Source organism: Echiichthys vipera, assembly GCF_963691815.1.
Source record: "Echiichthys vipera genome assembly, chromosome: 13".
Classification (NCBI taxonomy): Eukaryota; Metazoa; Chordata; class Actinopteri; order Perciformes; family Trachinidae; genus Echiichthys; species Echiichthys vipera.
In genome coordinates, this window is record NC_139838.1 from 4,737,760 (window position 1) to 4,751,533 (window position 13,774).

A 13,774-nucleotide genomic window follows, 5' to 3' on the forward strand; every position below is an offset into this window, starting at 1 on the left:
CCCTGGGGTGCCGCTCTCCGGTCTTTAGAAAGGTCTTATGTAAGTAGGGAAGTAATTGCTCATAACTGGAAACTAACCTTACTCAAACTCACTCTCTGTGAGTAGAAAACTTCCAATAATTACTCATCACAGACATAATTAGGGTTGAAAAGTCACTATAAAAAATAGTAGTGATATGCATTACAATATTAATAATTGTTATAGTTTCCTAAAAAGCTCACTAAAATGTGTTTTTGAAAACATTTTATACGAGAAATATGCAATACAGTCACAGAATCTTGATTCATATTTGATCAGCGCTGCCTAGTTTTAGTTTGATCAGAGTTCATCAAACGGCATTTATTGACACTGCATCAGAGACTGCTGAGCTGTGATTGGTTGTCTGTCAGGTGCGGTGGAGTCTTGGAGATGACATTAGGAGCAGCAGGTAAAGGCAGAGGAACATGACTTTTTTATTATTTGTGCGACCCTTCCTTTAATGCATATGCATATTCTGAAATAATCCCTGGTGCAGCTGTTGGGTACACACCACGTGTGTGGGGCAGAATGCTTCACATCTGCATCTGAAAAGGGCAAAAGCCTCAGTAATTCTGTCCTTAGTTAATTAAGGTGCCAATGTCAAGCCCATCTCATTTTCAAACCAATACAACAGTATAATCCTACAATAACAGGCCACATACTGCATCCACTGTAATGAATAAATAACAGTACTCTTTCCTGTCACCAAAAGGCCACATGACTTCATCTCTGTGGAGGACTGGATACAGCACAGGTAGGGAAAAGGGATGTGTCGGTTGAGCTTACCTGTGTGGATTTATCTTTCATACAAGATGGGTAGTGCACATGGAGGTCACGAGGCCACTGCCCAGTGAGGTAGGGCCCAGTAATAGTGCCCAGGGAGGAAGTCCGCCAAATAGTCCCCGAGCTCTGCACCTGCTGGGATTTTGTCCTTTCAACTGCACAGATAAGAAGACAAGAGACAGACAGAGCAACATTAGCTCAATGTCGAAGGAACACTAGTAGTGACCGAACTAGCACCTAAACTGTAGCTCTTCGTTCAATGGAATCGTATCCTGATGAAATCGAGATATCTAGGTATTGAGATGAATATTTACTTCATCTAAACTGATAATAACAAGCACATACTAACTGAAGAATTTGTTCAGAATTTGATATAATATCAGCTGTGGCTATACCACTGCTGTACTAGCGTGATTTTTATATAACCAAGGCACTTGGCAGGAAAAAAGCAGTGAGCAAATTAGAGAACAGTAACCACTTTGTCAGAAGAGAAGATTTCTACAATGTTTTCTTCTACAGGATTCAAAAATGAACAGGAAGTGTAGAGGCCACAGCTTTGAATGACTTCAGCACATCTGCTCCCACAGGACATCCCTAGCTTCTCACACTGCTCTGGTTTGATCTTGGTCCATTCTGACTCAGTCTCTTCCACAGTTCACTAACTGGAGTGGGTTTTCCAGAGATTCTCTATGGGGTTTAGATCTGGACTCTGGACATTTTTATTGTTTCAATACTCTTAGTTAAAGAAACTGCTTCATCTGTTTACAGTGTGATAGGGGACGTCTTGTTTTGTCTATCAAAATTGCAGCTGATTGGAGACAGTTGCAGTGAAGGTATTGCATGTTGCTGAAGGAGGTTCACATAAACATTTGCATTCACCCGGCCAAGAGGCCCAACTCCTGCTGCAGAAAACATCCCCCAAACCACGACACTTCCTCCTCCAGAGTTAACTGACTTCTTCACTCACTTTGGGTTTAGTCTCTCCCCAGTCCTACGCTGAACATAATGCTTCCATCAGACCCAAATAAACTGAACGTGCTCTCATCACTGAAGTCACTCTGGACCAGTTCTCCTCTGCCAACACAACATGCTCCTCAGCAAAGGCAAGTCCAGCCTTTTTATTCTTTCTGCTGATGAGAGGTTTGGTCACTGCAGAGTGGGCTTTCAGTCCAAATTGTCTTAAATGATGAGACACTGTGTGTAAAGACAGATCCTTCTTGCTTATACGTCATAACCCCTTGGAGATTTACTTTTGTCCAACTGTTTTTGAACATTTCATCGAACCAAATCTATAGTCAACACTTCACCTCCGCATCAGACCACCGCGAACTGCTTGGCGGCATCTTTTTAATTGTCTGTTGCAGGGAACAGTCGCATATAAATAGACTTCCGGACTGTTATCAATGATTGCGCTTGTGCTCGTACACGTGTGTATGCTCATGCTCGTACATGTGTATACGTGCTTTACAAAAGCCCACCCTCTCTCAACCCGGCCATGGCCAGCAAGCGTGCTGTGCCAGGGAATGAACTAGACTTTAACCGTGAAGCGTGCTTCCTTATTTTGCTCACTGTTTTTTTTTCACAAAATAAAGGTTTTTGTTGAAGGTTTTGTCAAATTATGAAGAAAAAAGAATATCAGCATTTCAGAATAAATAAAGTATTAATAACTTCTAAATAAGTGTGTATATAGTAAGTGTATATATCCAGTTTATACAAACATACAGTATAAGGTACCCAACCCTGTTTTATAATACCTACATTGTCATCTTCTGAGGGCAAAAGAACAATGACCCCATCTACGTGCTCACACATGAGATCTCAATGTTCCTGTACAATCCTATTAAACAAGGCTATAAATCCAAAGGATTACAGGTACACTCAAGGGACTGAATTAGACTTGACCGTGATCTTCCAGATATATTAAAGCTCAACAAGGTAGCTCCACTTTAGAAGGAGTTTTCTAGACCAGCACTTCAGGTAATGAACTTAAACTATCGAAGAAAGAGCACCCAGGCCTCTTCAAATCACAACTCAAAACACACTTTTTCAAAACAAACATATTGTCTGACCACGCCCTTCTCACATCTCAAAATTGCTGTTTTTGTTCTTCGTTTTGCTTTTGTGTTGATATTTATTGGAATCGTTTTTTAATCCGATGACATATGTTTTTAGGCTTACCTAGAGGTAAGCATCTTATTAGCTTACGATTACTTATTAGCAATCACCTAAAGACATGTAAAGGCTTCAAAATTCACAATGGCATATTTACTGATCTATTTTATGTTGCAGAACAAAACGTAAAACAATTCCTGGAAGTGCAAAAATGCTAATTTGTCTCCGGGACAGTCTCTTTTAGGACTAATTCCTGCAGTGCTCTATTGCTGATGAAATTATTTGATTAAAAATGTGCTTCTCTGGCTGTGATGCAACTTCTTCTTTCTGTCTGTAGTCAGCACTCTGTAGTCTCACTCAGTGTTAACGTCACAAGGAATAGCAACACTACTGGAGGCTACTATGTCGCAGACACGTAAGGACCAGTGACGTGCAGTGAGGGTTGGGGTTGGGGAGGCACTGACTCACAAGTCAGATTTAGAAACATACAGTAGGATGCCAATAGGATAGGATGAGAGAATAGGAGCGAATAGGATGCTGAAAACCATTTTAAAACACCAGTGCAACTGTATATTGCAGTATATCTTACCTTTACTTGTAAATGACTTCTTGCTTTGACTGAAAGTCCAGCTTTGAAAAATATCTTAGTTTAGAAATCAAATCCTCCATTTTCAGGGGGAGGTTAGAGTTCACCGTGACCTGGCTGCTGGCAGGCTGCTCACTATCGCCGCCTTCCTTGAGGCAGAGGTACTGCCTGCCTCAGGGCAGCATTTTCCCTGTGGATTTATGTCACATCAATAAGATGTAAATATTGCACACACACGTAAAATACATTACTGAACACCATGGAAAAGAAGACGTATGCTTTTATTACATAAAAGTGTCCTCAACCATCATATTGGAAACATACACAGAAATGGGAACAAGCACGCGCTATTTGCACACGCTCAATCCAGTTTGTGAGTGATTGCGCAATCTGGAGGGAGGCTCGCCTCACCTCTCGTCTCCGAAGAGACTCAATTTATTTAAGCAGGAAACACAGAATTTTCTGCCATTTTAACTATAAAAATGGTCAAAATACATTAAGAGCTACAGCAAAATCATAGTCCAGAGGACAAATATTAATACTTGTTTTATTTTATTATTTCGTTTCTTTTTCCTTTCATGATGACAGGGGAGGCACAGCCTCACCTGCCTCCCCTGACTGCACGTCACTGGTAAGGACGAACACAAAAAAAAGATTGTTAGTTTCTAGATGAACGGTAATTCTAGTTGAGTATGATAACTGCAAGGAGAGGAAGAAGGAGTGCAACAGTGCTTGAATACGGGCGAGACATGTGACCCATGACTAGATTATGTTACTGGTTAGTGTTTTCTTCTGTCACACCTAACTGATACACTAGGATTAGGAGAACTATAAGTTTGGGCTTCAGGATTAAAAAAAAACTTTTTGCAATATGTCTTCAATTCTTCACATCACACATTGTCAGTGTCATGACTCCGCCTAACTCCTAGCTAATCCAAAAATGAACAAAGAGGTTGAGTGTGGATGGAGCTGAGGTGGGTTGAATGAAGGCTACAGTCTATGCCTGTGATGGCACCCACCTGTCACTCAAAGTGGCCCACACTTAATTATGTAGAACTTTAGGACTTCATATAATCTAAACGAAAGAGAAAAGCAGCAGTCTGTGAGATTAAACGAGAATCGCAGGTTTACATGTCATACGAAAATGGATCGAACCGCCAATCTCTCGAATGAAGGACCACCCACACTACCACTGATCCACAGCCGCCCCAATGAGAGAAGAGAATGACACTGAAGGTTTCAATGATTGAAAAGATGTTTTCTCTCTTAGCTCCTAGTTTATCCAATCACTACACTGTTTTGAAAGTGCCTACCCTTTTACAATCAGTCTCCGATGAGATGGTCCTGTGTAAAACCCCAGGGACTCACTACATTGAAAACTTATTAACATCACAGAAACAGTATTCCACGATCTGAAAAGCTGCAATTTACTAGATGGACATTTGGGTCAATCAGCTACTTCATTCCACGACCTATTTAAAGGTTGAATATGTAGAATCTTTATTAAAAGCTATACTTTTTTTTTTAAATAACACACCCACGGAGCGTTTTGAGGGGTGAAGAATGATAGAATCACTTCTCCATAAAAAAATATATGTAGTCTTTAAAACATTTTGAAGGGTTTGACAAAGACTTTCTGTCATGTTCTGTTTCCATGGTAGCAGCCAATAGCGTTGGGCGTTGCTGGTTGCCAGGGTTGTCTGTTGTTGAGTGCAGCTACTGCAGGCTGGCACTGGGTGAAATGGAGTTTGCCAATCCTGCAGCTGCTTTGGAGCCTCAGTGAAGGGGGCGTTATTTGTCCCAGCAGCTGAGTGAGCGGAGACGGGCAAAAACCAGAGTCAATATAGGCCAAGCATTCACTCCATGGACTGAGAGAAAGGAGTTCAAGATGGCTACATTTCTCCTTGATAGGTAAGCTAACTTTCATGCTTACTCAGCTGTAACGGCTAACGCTAATAGCTAACGGTAACAGTCCAACTCCTCTGCAACTTGTTTTTATGGTGTGATTTGCCGGAGGGGATGGGTTCAAACACATCCTGTAGTCTTCTGTAGGATACTGGGCAACAAACCTGGCAACCCGACTGCTGGAATAATTTTTGTTGTTGCGACTATGATCTTGTCACACTAGATGGCAATGTTCTGCTCATTGTCCATATTCAACCTTTAATTAAACCAGCCACAATTTAACTGTCAGAATTGAGAAAGCACAGTAAGGAGAGAAAAAAATGCATAACAGCATGTCAGCATTTAGTTGGTTAAATAAGGTCTGCTGCAATGTTGCAAATCAAATTGTTTTTAAAATTTCATGAACAATTGTGACCCCGTTGGCTCAGATAAATAGCTCAAATTGAAACACGCCTACTACTTCCTGTCATTTGATGTGTGCTTACGTGACCCTGGTGTGCAATGAGAGCTACAGTATGCAGCTGACATCCCGCCACTGAAGAAAAAAAGACGCTTTAGAGTTTTGTTCTGTACAAGATATTTCATCAGGAAATGGTTTTTGGAACACCAAAGAATTTTAGGCACCAGCGCTTTTACTTTTGACACTTGCACCATTTGATGGTATTGACTGAAAAAGAACATCATAACATGTTATAATTATATTCATTGCTTCATTGATGTTTTGGCATAAGTGGACAATAACCACTGGGCAATGATAGACAATAACTGCCCAACTTTATATCTGTATGTGTGAATCAGTGCTGGGTTATTATAAAAGGAAGCTCAGATGAGGAGTCACTAGCATCTTTTACTGGTTTCTGTTGTTTGTTAGCTTGTTAGCTTGTAAGTGTCAGTGTCTCACATCTATGATAACAGTAACTTTTTCCTCCAAATCTGGAGACTTTCCAAATCCTCCTCCATCCTAGAGAGAAATGTGTCACTGTTTCTGGTGTTAGTGGAGACTTTGTGCTGTTTTGATGCACCAATCACTCTGCAGTTAGTGTCCTCAACGAGCAGAGGGTGCTGCTGCGAGCTCCTTCCACGTCCCAAAGCACTCACAGGCGGGCACTGTCTCGCTACTTTTTGCGACCTACTTGGCAACTTTATTTATAAAAAGCTACTAGCCACCAATTTAGCGACTTATTCAGGCCATCAGGGAAAAGGGAGAAATCTGTGGTAGGCCTAATTCATTCCCATGCATGTGGCTCAGAGTCCAGTTCAGTAAACAGTCAATGGGTCCGTCTCTCTCCTCTCACACAGCAGCACTGTTGTTGTTATGAGACGCCGTGGGGTTAGAGGTCGGAGTTGGGGCGATGACTGCATCAAGTATGCGGTTTCGCCGTCCCGTCCAGACGACAACGCCATGGGGGGCGTTTTTAAATCTTCCCACTCTGGGCCCTGGTTACAAAGAATACCGTTTTCAGGCTCCGATAACGCCGGCTGTGTGTGGATGGTCGACGAAAACAATACTAAAGTTGTGCGGTCACAGGAAAACGCGTCTTCGTGTGGACATCCTGCTTTCCTTTCCAACTGTGTACTGTGTACATTATATTGACACACAATCTCCTCACTGTTTCTTGCTGGGTGATGTTTTTCTAAGTTTCTAAGTTTATTTTTGACAACCCCCCACCAGTTGACTTTTTTTAAGAGTGATTGCATGAGGTGCTTAACCATAGTCAGGAGTACAGACACAGAAGCCCACCTAAAAAAAATCTAAATCTGTTTATGTGTACACTATATTTTCACCGCTTTACCTTGCAGCCCTTTCTTTTGGCACTACATGTTCTCAGTGTATTCCTACGCATAAGTGCAACTGTGCCATGGACTGTTTTAGTCTGCAGATCAGTTGTTTGAGTCAGACTTTCCATGGTTTAGAAAAAATAAAGAGTGATTATAACAGCCACGGCAAAATGGCGTTCACTGTGAAGACAAGAGAATCCCTTTATGAGCCAGGGTTTACAGAAGAACTTCTGCAGAAGGAGACTGAACATCAGAACGAGAGAGAGAGAGAGACACACACACACACACACACTTCTGTGGAAACTAGAGAAAAGCTGTCTGACAGCGAGATAAAGCAGCAAAAGCATTCTAAATATAGAGTACACTTGAACTGAAATGGATTTTTTAGGTGTCTAAAATATGTTTAGTTGCTGCCTCCATCAACAGCAGTACATTGCTTTGCTTCTGTGTCGGTGCTCCTGTCTGCTTCTCAAACTGGCATCTACTGTAGTAACACACGGTTGGTAACACAATCGATGAGTACCTCATACACACCCACTTCAAAATAAAGAAAAAGTAAATTTCTAATATGAGGAAGTTATGAATGAGTGAGAGGTGGTGGATCAGAGCAGACGTTGGGGATCGGAGTGCAGTCAGAAGAAAAATAAACTGCATTAAAGTCAGGGTTCCTCCACATTTTCCATTTCAAAATGCCAGACTTTTCTAGACTTCTCAGAGGATTTTTCAGTCAATCTGAACACCAGTTGTTAGATGCTTATTATGTAAATAAATGGTTTTAAAATCCACCTTTTTACACATATGGTAAATTCTGATTCTGTATGCCAAGTATTATGTTGCCAAGTAATCACAAGACATTTTTACCTTCGTATTGTAGCTCTTAAGTGAATAAACTCTGTTCAACACACAGCATTTTATTCAAGCTAAATGCTAAAAGAGTGAAATTAATAACTGAACCTGTAACACTACAGACAGGAGCAGTAGAGTTGGATAATTAACCAGGAACTACAAAAGAAAACACAAGTCTGTGCTTCATTGGCTTTAGATGGAGTAAACATACTTTAAAATAAATAAAATACTAATAAATAAGAAATAAATCACAAATAAAATGTAGACGACACGTATGGAAATAATTCAATAAATGAGAATCGCAGTTGCACGGCTAGCGGTAACCATGGTAACCTGACACCATTCTACAGCCAGCTTGATTAGTTTCATATCATCTACAGCTATGTTGCATTAGTAAACTTGTTTTGATTTGCATATATTAATATTTATTATTTTAGAAAATTAGATAATAGTCTGGAAACAACACAAACATTTTTCCCCTTTTCCAAACTTATCCAGACCTGGAATTACTCACATTAAATTCCATACTTTTCCATACTGCGTGGGAACCCTGTTAAGTTGTTGAGTGGTAGTTTCGTGTCTTGCTTCCCAACTGCTAGGTAAAGTGAAGCGAGTATGTCCCGAAGGGAGCACCAACGTTCCAACCACAGTCGTGTGGACAGTGGGAGCTCGAGCAGGAATGGTCAACAACATGCATCCAATGAGGCTTTGAGTTACCATATTTGTGGTAAAATAATAAGAGTATAATAAGAGTGGTAGAGCCGGAGTCAGTGTGCAGCAGCTGGATTTGTTATAATACTGTAACTATCAGGAAATCTATTTATTTTTTACTTTTAAAAAAAACTTTAAAAACAACCGCATATTAAGTTATCGCAATATTGGTGTAATAAAAACCCTGCAGTGACATTATTTTTTCATATCGCGAGAGAACAGAGTGTACCATTCTATGCAGATATTGTCGATGTTGACCATAACTACACTACCATATTTCTGGTAAATCTGGAGAGCCAGTGTGTATGTATTGTGTGTATGTTATTACAGTCTGGACTGTGAGAGTTCACTCTTACATTTGGTTGATGCTGAAAACCTTTGTGGATAACAAGGTCATCCAGCATGACTTTGAGTCATATGACCATCTCAAACCGCAGAGAAACACTTCCACCAGGAGCTCATCAATTATCCAGAAGGCTCTATTTAAAGGAGCATTTCACCGCTTTTGCATCTCATTTCTATGTAAAGGATTTGTCTCTGTATATCATGTGACACTGTCTTTCTTGTTTTCTTTTCATGCCTACACAATAAATGACAGTAAAATTAGCAGTGAGGTGTGTTGAGAAAAATGAAAGCATACAAATAATACATCTACACCACGTATGTCAGGGTGGTTAACTGTGCATCTGAGATAGTGACTAGCAACACCAGCGCACCCCAAGGAACTGTACTGGAGCCATTCCACTTCACTATTTACAGCCAAGACTTCAGGTTCAGCTCTGGCTCCTGCCACCTACAATAGTGTACAGATAACTGATAGAGCACTTCGTCACATGGGGCACGAATCCCTGTGTGAACCATGAATGGAGTGTGGACTGGTGGCTGGAGAGGTGCCAATTCATTCTGGGCACTGACGAGGTGCTGTTGAGCAAGGCACCAGACCCCCAACTGCTCGGGGCGCTGAGCTATTGGCAGCCCCCTCGCTCTGACATCTCTCCATTAATTGCATGTATATAGGTCCCATATTTGTGTGTGTAATAGCAGAGTGAAAAAATTGAATTCCCCTCACGATTAAAGTGCTGGTGGAGTACTACCATAGGACCCTGTCTGACGACATACAGTCTACTCTCCACAGAGAGAGCATATTTAGAAGTAATTATGACAACTGTCAATCGCTCATCTCACAGAACAGATACGTTTTCATTTGACTAACGAACCACATCAGTATTGTTACCCGCTGTATATGTGTGTTTTGAACTTAATAACCATATCTACAGTCCATTGATTGATCAGCTCCCAGTCTGTCGTGTGTCTGTGCCACGCGCTACCTTGGGCAGGGAAATAGTAGAGATGCACTGAGCCGATACCCAGATTGGATATTGGCTCCGATATTGACTAATTATCGGATATCAGATGAATGAGGCCGATCCAGCTAATTAGTCAATACCAGTCATTTCTTTTTTATTAACATCATACACAGCAAGTTAATTAAGTCATTGTTTGTTAGGTTTCAGGCAGCTGCTATACTTTATATTACATTTGAAAATATCTTTTTGCAGTGAACTTTACATGGAAGTGTTATTTATTTATTTTTGTAGCAAATGTACACATTGTTATTTATTACTGAATAATATTAAGTATATTTATTGTATGTCTGTGTTAATTTGTTCCTTTTTTCTTGACAAGGATAAATGTTTATGTTAAGCCTGATGCCTTCACCCACATGGACTGGTATACGGTTCATTCATTCAACAGTAGGGTCGGATAGGTATCGGTCGATACGCTCCACCCAGGTATTGGTATCGGATTGGATCAGAAAGAAAATGGATCGGTGCATCTCCAGGAAACAGATTTGATATATTAATGACAAACCGGACCTAAACTAACCTGAACTAACCAGGTGCTATCACTCTGCTCAGGAGCTGCTGCTAATTCTATCCTTGTTCAAGTTAGCTAACCCTTTGAGAGCTAATCCTGAAGTAGCTGGCCCGACCGGTGGAAGTCTCTAGAGTGCCTGCTCTATGGGCCCAAGTAGGGCTGATCATCCAGGTAGTAGAGAGTGGACTCATACAGGTACCTTTGGGCCTAAATCAAATCACCGACACCCTCTTCAGGAAAGGACAGCGCACACTGTTCTTTCTGAGGTGTGTAGGCTCCTGCAGACCTTTAGTCAGTAGTAGACACTACTATTTTATTATTCTACTATTATCACAGTTATCGCTGTATTGTTAAAATGTGCTCAATGAGCCACTGTCATGTTATCTGGATAACTGTGAGGCTGATTTACTTTACTTCACACAGTTTGCTCTGGAATATACCTTTTATCCTTGAAGTTTATTTTCCCTCTTCTCTTGTGGTGACTTAAGGGGTTAAACACTGTTAATTAAGGGAGGAGACCCCGGAAGCTCAGTTTAGCTGTAAGCTGCGAGCTCAGGTTTTTTGTTCTATGGGGGTAGCCCTAAAATTGGTCACATTGTTACTTTCTTGTCTTATGTTGTTTTGTTCTGTTATAGCCTTTTTTTTGTTTTGTTTTTGTTCCGTTTTACCCTTCCTCCCCACTCTCTTCCTCCACTACTACAGAATCAGTGGCGGCTGCTGGTCTTTCAAGGAGGGGAAGCTCATTTTTGCGACCTACATCATAAATGTGTTTGTTTAGTTATATGTAAATTCTTCCCTTCAAGAAAATTATGTGTGACCTTGTCGTACCAACTAGGCGTCTTTTCCAGGGACTTGACCAGTGCCTCTTAATGGCAGCAGAGCTAGGCTGCTTAAACAGCCTTGGCCCAGCTGGAGCTGCTGCGCCAGGCTACTGTGAAGTGTGACCGCCTGTGAGTGAGAGTGACGGGGGGAGAAGTTCCACAGCTGCCGCTGCTCGTTGGGGAAAGAAACCGCAGAGTGACAGAACAGAGTCGCCAAACACAACGCCAGTTGTTTTGAACAAAGACAAAGTCTCTGGGGATCAATAAAGTCTCCGGATCAGTTCAGAACAACGGAATGAAAAACTTAGAAAATGCTCCGCTGGATGTTTATTCTTCAAGATCGCTGATTCGCTCATTTAGCTGTCAATCAAAAAAGGATTCCACCTCAGACAGCTCATGCAATCATCATGCAGAAGCCGAGCGTCCAGGCCAGCCCACTGTCCCATAGACCCCTAAAGACGCTGAGCGTCCGATGGGCGGGACAAAGCCCAGCATTTATCCAATGAGCGTCTAGTTTGGCTGAGGTGGAACAACCCGCTCTACGCTTCCCCATTGAAGTCAGTAGAAGCTGAGCGTCCGACTGTGTAAAGCGCTGTGGCGCTGTGGGGATGAATGAGAAGGAAGTTGTGCCGTTTACCTGTGATAAGGAGCTGATTCTGAACTAAAGATGAAGGCTTTCTAGCGTGTATTTGGTCAATGAAATGTACACTCAGCTTCCCTGAGCTTCCCTTGCAGTCTTAGAGCAATTGCCACTGTACAGAATACTTCAGGTCATGCAGTGTCATTCTAACTAATTATCATTGTCCCTATGGCTAATGCTGTAAAGACAGGTACTGGAGTGTGTTTGATTTCCTGGAATTCTAAGGGAATGAACAACGCGATCAAAATAGGTAAGGTCCTGACACAGTTACAGCAGCTTTAGGGGGATGTGATGTTTCTGCAGGAAACACATCTCAAAACAGCTGACACCTCACGTATTAAGAGGGCGTGGAGGAGTCACTTCTTCCACTCATATTTACAGATAGAGTTAGAGGGGCAGCTATCATCATTTATAAAAGGGTCCTATCCAAATCAGCACACACACACAGTAAAACATTTGCATCACAGTTGGGAATTACAGATCCTTGGAGGTTTAGAAATCCGCATGGTAAAGCTTTGTCCTTTTTTCCCCACATACACCACACGTTCTCTAAAATGTATTTCTTTTTACTTCATAATAATCTCCTCGACTGTGTGAATCCATGTGAATATCACCCAATAGTCATTTCTGACCATGCGCCTACCACAGTTGACATTAGTTTTCCACGAGATACAATTCCACGCTCACCGTGGAGGTTCAGCTCACACTTACTGTCAGATAGTAAGTTTAGAGAAATTGTTGCGACTCAGATCCACTCTTACATAGAGTTTAATGACACCCCTCATGTCAGCAGCGGCACTCTGTGGGAAGCGTTTAAAGCTACTGTTCGAGGACAAGTGATATCCTATATTTCTCAAATGAGACGGGCTGAACGGGCTAGGCTGGTGGAAATTGCAGAGGAACTGGTAAAACTCGATGGAACTTACTCCAACCCCAATATAAGAAATGACTACTACTACATTCGGAACACAGACTCTTAATGACACATGAAGTTGAGAGACAGCTGCGACAATCCAAACAAAGATTTTTTGAGCAGGGAGATAAGGCAGGGAGACTACTGGCACAGCAGGCCCGCGCAGCTAGTGCTTCTAGACTGATCTCTGAAATTCAACTACCAGACAGTAGCCAAACTTCTTATCCAGTGATGATCAACAAGTCTTTTTCTGATTTTTACACCGCATTATATACTTCTGAATGCAGCCCAATTACTGCAGCGACCCCCAACCCCTTACACTTTTTAACGTACCCTCAGATTGATATAAATATTTCTAGGGAGCTCTGTAGACCCATCGCTCTGTTGGAGGTGCATGAAACGATCAAGTCTATGCAAAACAGGAAATCTCCTGGTCCCAATGGTTTTACAGTAGAGTTCTTTAAGGCGTACTCGATGCTATTAGCTCCCATCCTTGTGAGAATGTTCAATGACTCCTTTACTGAAGGCAGACTGCCAGCGACCTCGTATGAAGCAGCTATTTCATTGCTCCTGAAGAAAGACAGGGATCGTACTTCATGTGGCAGCTACAGACCGGTCAGATCTATGGTCCTCACCCCTCTGCCTCCAAAGTGTGATGTCATCAATAATTTCACTGTATCTGACAGGCTTCATATCAGGGAGACATCCATTCTTCAACACCAGAAGGCTGCTCAACATCATATTCTCACCTGGGTCAGACACTCCTGAGGTCGTAGTGGCGC

The 13,774-nt window shown here is 41.7% G+C and overlaps 1 protein-coding gene across 1 annotated transcript in view; it reads right to left on the minus strand.

Moving 5' to 3' along the window:
- The window catches only part of glcci1a (glucocorticoid induced 1a), a 32,209-nt gene that overhangs the window by 14,352 nt on the left and 4,083 nt on the right, over positions 1-13,774 (minus strand). Inside the window, exon 2 of the mRNA XM_083925123.1 lies at positions 805-956. Coding sequence (XP_083781249.1) covers positions 805-956 — 152 coding nt within the window. The remainder of the gene's footprint in view (positions 1-804; positions 957-13,774) is intronic.